Source organism: Benincasa hispida, chromosome 12, assembly GCF_009727055.1.
Source record: "Benincasa hispida cultivar B227 chromosome 12, ASM972705v1, whole genome shotgun sequence".
Classification (NCBI taxonomy): Eukaryota; Viridiplantae; Streptophyta; class Magnoliopsida; order Cucurbitales; family Cucurbitaceae; genus Benincasa; species Benincasa hispida.
The window spans coordinates 47,078,213-47,082,838 of NC_052360.1; the positions used below are offsets into that span (position 1 = coordinate 47,078,213).

At 38.8% G+C, this 4,626-nt stretch overlaps 1 protein-coding gene across 1 annotated transcript; it reads right to left on the bottom strand.

The window, feature by feature from the left end:
* Window positions 1–690: 690 nt before the first annotated feature.
* On the bottom strand, window positions 691–4,331 carry LOC120067817. The gene is made up of 3 exons (XM_039019409.1): window positions 2,953–4,331; window positions 1,595–1,859; window positions 691–1,462 (listed from the first exon to the last, which is right to left on the bottom strand). The coding sequence occupies exons 1-3, from the start codon at window positions 4,035–4,037 to the stop codon at window positions 1,283–1,285; spliced, it is 1,530 nt and encodes a 509-aa protein (XP_038875337.1). The 5' UTR covers window positions 4,038–4,331; the 3' UTR covers window positions 691–1,282.
* Window positions 4,332–4,626: the final 295 nt, after the last annotated feature.

A 4,626-nucleotide genomic window follows, 5' to 3' on the forward strand; every position in this document is an offset into this window, starting at 1 on the left:
ATCCTTTACAAAGTGGCATAATCTTTACTCCATAAGACAGGTTTTAGGAACTGACAGTAACAGAGCAAACTGCCCAACAACCTTTTTTCCCAAGAAAAAGAAAACAAAAACAACCTTTTACCAAAACCATGTTTTTAAGAACTAAACCAACCAAACAGACAATCAATCATCCAAACTGAAAAAACCTAACCGATGGACACAGTTCAAACCAAAAAAACTAACAAATGAAACCAATTTGATTCAGCCAATGTTGGTTTTTTCAGTTTCGATTTGTCCTGACTCACAACACATATTAAATAGGGGTGAACATCGATCGGTCGAAGTCAGTTTTTCGACCAAACTACCATCGAACTGACTATGATGGATTTAGTAAATGTTCAAACAGACCTCGACCATCGAGTAAAAATCGATCGGTTTTATTCTTCAATTTTTTTTAAATCTGCCGGTTTGAAATTTCGCCAAATTGACACCAACCAACCCCTCTCCTTCTCCGACCAACCGACTTCGATTCAATCGGCCGGTTTAGTTTTTCGGTCTATCATGCTCACCCCTAATCAAAATGGATGGTATGAAAAAAGTGCAAAGAAATAAGGTGGCAACCAAAAAGAAAAAGAGCTTAGATTGGAGAAATTACGCGAGAAGGTTGCGAAATGTAGATGGCAGTTCTGCACCATTAGTTATATAAAAAAGAAACTATAAAAGTACATCAAATTTGTATTCAGTAACTACTAAAGAGTGTGGAAATTCATCCAACGATTATTATGAGACACAGTTATGTGCCGCCCTCATTGAATACTTTTCTTTCAATGATGGCCACATTCACAAATAATGTATAGAGTTGCAAGAAAAGAGGCACATATACTTTGTCACATCAGGCTACCTATAGACAATTTTATAGTAGTGAACAAGACCAACAAATTCAAATACAACATGGCTTTGGGGATGAGACTTTCATCCACTTCCAGCAGTAATTTCATTCACGTCATCTAACCTCTCCTTCCTTTCATCGTTACAAAAATGGAACGAAGTGTAAAATTAGTTTTAACATATGCATACTTTATCCTCTCTCTCTCTCTCTCTCTCCCCCCTCTCTTTTTCCCCCCTCATTAGACAATGTTAACGCAGAGAAATCCTAGCTATCTCAGCTCCTCTTCAGTTTCCCATATCCAATCCCTTCTCTTTAACACATGAGCTAAAAAGTAAGGAGAGACAAATGAAACCGAACAGGAATTGAACAAACCTTCCTATGAAGTTATTGACTGATGACTGCTGCTGAAGAGACTCAAACAACTGTAACTGGCATATTGTCATTGTTTCTGCCGCGTTGCATTTGCTTTTGTACTGCTTTGATTGCTGCTACTCTAGCTGCATTGGCTGCTCTATTTGCTGCTGCTACTGCTCGGTTCACCCTTTCGTCCACTTTGCCCACATCGTAGGCTTTCTCAGCCGCTCGTCTTGCTTCCTGTAGACAAAGCAGACCAATCCAAAAACTGTCTCCATCAAAAGAAAGATGGAGGAAAGCTGAACGACGCTAAATGACTCAAATGGTTTATACTGACTCAAATGGTTCATGTAGGTATAAGAGGGATTTTACCTGCACTGCATTCAGTACTTTGGAATGATAAACTGCGACAGGGGACACTGGGTAAGTAGAACTCTGAGTGCTAGGAATGTCGAGAACTCCATTCTGCCAGTGACCAGATTGGGTTTCTCCATTTCTATATGTATACATTCCAAGTCCTTGCCTTCTGCCTTCATGCCAAGCCCCCTCATACCGGTGTCCATTGTTAGCAAATTGATAAACCCCAAACCCATGCATTTTGTCCGCAAAATATTCACCAGCATATGTGTCCCCATTTCTAGAAATTTTATGAAAATGTTTATTATCAGTATGAAAGGGGAGATAGATCAAATAAATCTGAAAAGAAATAATATCCAACAACAGGATGATTATAGACTCACAGTCTATCATGAAGTGAGAAAAATAAAAAACTGCTCCATATTGACACATTTGCCTCGAATTATTGTATGTGAAACCGTGTAATTTCAACACAGCACATGAACAGTTCTCCTAAATCTCTCAGTATATGAAAGATGATTCAACAATTCACCAATACTGGAACTTCAACTATATACACATTCCCTACAGAGCTGTTTCACATCCTTATCAGTTCAGCTACCACAACTATCTCAAGGCTTGCCTGAGCAAACCAAACCAAGGTCCCTTTCTTTATTACTTTGTTGCCCTTTTTTGGAGTGTTTTTTTTAATAGTTTCCTACATCTTAATCAATGTACCACAAATCAGTCACATGCAAATCCATAGAACTGAATGAGCATTAAAAACAACCTAATATTGCAGAGAATAAGGTGTTTTTGGTAAAGAGAAAACCAGGGCAATGCTCAACTTATGATTTAATATTATTCCAAGGGTTGGTCTGATGGTAGATAACCTCTCAAAAACAGGACATATCTTCGGTGGAGGGAGATTAGTGAGGTGGGCCATGAGCATAAATAATACTCCCGGAGTAAAATTTTCAATACTATTTTAAAAAATTAGGATTTAATATTCAAACCAAATGAGTCAATGTAATTCAGCCAATGACATCACATCTCTACTTTACACAAACTAACTGAACAAATGCATATATTTAAGTGATTGCTTTGCACAGAGCTGTTGGATTAAAAACAAGAACTCCTTTTCAAACCTTATGACTAGAACTAAGAAAATTAGAAGCATATAAACACAAACACTGTCATATTATTGTATATAAAAGCCTTCAGCAATCCAGTAAACATTCAATGGCCAAACAAACCTCATTATAAAATCCAGAGAATTCAATCAAACACCAATTCATATATTCAAATACAGTCATTGAAAGGCCAAAAGGCAATGCACAATTTGAATTCCAAATGCTAGAAATCTTTAGAAAAATACTTTTAGTTTTAGCTACCTGAAATGGTAGTGACCAAGCCCATGTTTGACACCCCACTTGAATTCCCCGACGAATCGGCTCCCATCGTCGCAGGTATGAACTCCACACCCATGGCTCTGCCCATTGGACCATTCTCCGGCGTAAACATCACCAGTGTAAAACCTATACATCCCGAAACCGTGCCGTAGCCCCTGCCGGTACTGCCCACGGTACCGGCTTCCTCTAGCCCATGTCTCAACTCCATATCCATCATATTTCCCATCAATCCAATCTCCTTCATATCTACCACTCATATAGTAATAATAAACTCCACTCCCTGAACACTTCCCCTTATGAAACTCACCCTCATAAACGTCGCCATCACTATAGACCTGAACCCAACAACCAGAATTCAATCTCTTCTCTGATTTTGACCGAGACCCAATTGACCACAAAACCGGAAGATGCGTTCTAGATGACGAAGACGACGAAATGAGCTTCACGGGGAAAGAGCGAGCGAAGAACAACCGTATGGAGGGAAGGCGAGGAACAGCGAGATTAAGAGAAAACAAAAGGGCAGCAGAGAAAGCAAAAGCCGAAAGGAAATCAAGGAAAAAAGAATGAGTAGGATGAGAGACCAAGAAATAGAAAAAGGGTAGAGAAAACAAAATAATCAACCGCAAATGAACACGAAGCCGGCGAAGCTGCTTGAGGCGGCGGAACAAACGAAAAGCGGCACTCCGAACGGCCAAAGAGACAGAAAAGAAAGAAGGATCGACGGAATTGAATTGAGGGGTGGAAGGGAGACGGTAAAGAGTTGGGGATTTAGTAAGAGAAGAGTGATTATGGGTCAAAAGGGGTCTCTTATAAGGCGCAGTAGACGAAGAAGACGATGGCGATGGAACAATCGGGTCATGATGTGAAGGAGTTTCAATTAGAATTTGAGGGGTTGCGAAAGAAAGAAAAGATTGCTGAGATTGATTATTATGAGATTGCTGCGACGGTGGATGTTTCTGATGAATTGAGATTGAAGATGGGAAAAGAAGAGGAGGTGATGGATTGAAATCGGAAGAGACGCCGCTGCTTTCTTTTCCGATCTGAACTTCCGATTTCTTCTGATGCATTACATAAGAAATAAACCCAATTGGAAGAAGAAAACAAAAAAACCACCACCAAGATTCAAAATGAAAAAACAAATCAAATTTCTCCCCTGAATGAAAACTTTCAATCTTCAACTTCAAATCCAAGACTCAGAATCCTTCTTCTTCTTCTTGTTGTGAAAAGCTTATGGTTAAGCGTTTAAATCTTCGAATTCAGCGGAGAAAACTCAATGATGCGGTTCTCCAATCCACCCAGATAGAGAGAGAAATGAAAGAGTGAGAAACGGAGGAGAGAGAAGGAACGGTGTGCCCGTAGAATTTATGGTATTAAAATTTTTTTGATCGATTCGAAAACCCCAAAAAAGCAACTCTGCTAGGTAAAGAGAACCTATTCTTTTACTAAAATACCCTCCTATTTTGTACAAATTTACGAAAATACTTCTTCTTCAATGCCTTCGTTTTAATTACTTCCACGGGGGTACATGTTGTCAATGGGATTTTTTTTCTCATAGCTTAAATTTACATTTAAAAATAGGGGGAAATCACGAATTTTATGTCAATTTTTACTTCAAATGGAAATTTATTACATCCATTAGAGTGTGATAATTTAAAT

Excerpts from the sequence above, each read along its gene's own strand:
- LOC120067817 (XM_039019409.1), bottom strand. The coding sequence starts at position 4,037 with ATGCATCAGAAGAAATCGGAAGTTCAGATCGGAAAAGAAAGCAGCGGC. Across the intron at positions 1,860-2,952 it reads CTTGGTCACTACCATTTCAG|AAATGGGGACACATATGCTG; the intron begins GTAGCTAAAACT and ends TAAAATTTCTAG. Across the intron at positions 1,463-1,594 it reads AAGTACTGAATGCAGTGCAG|GAAGCAAGACGAGCGGCTGA; the intron begins GTAAAATCCCTC and ends CTTTGTCTACAG.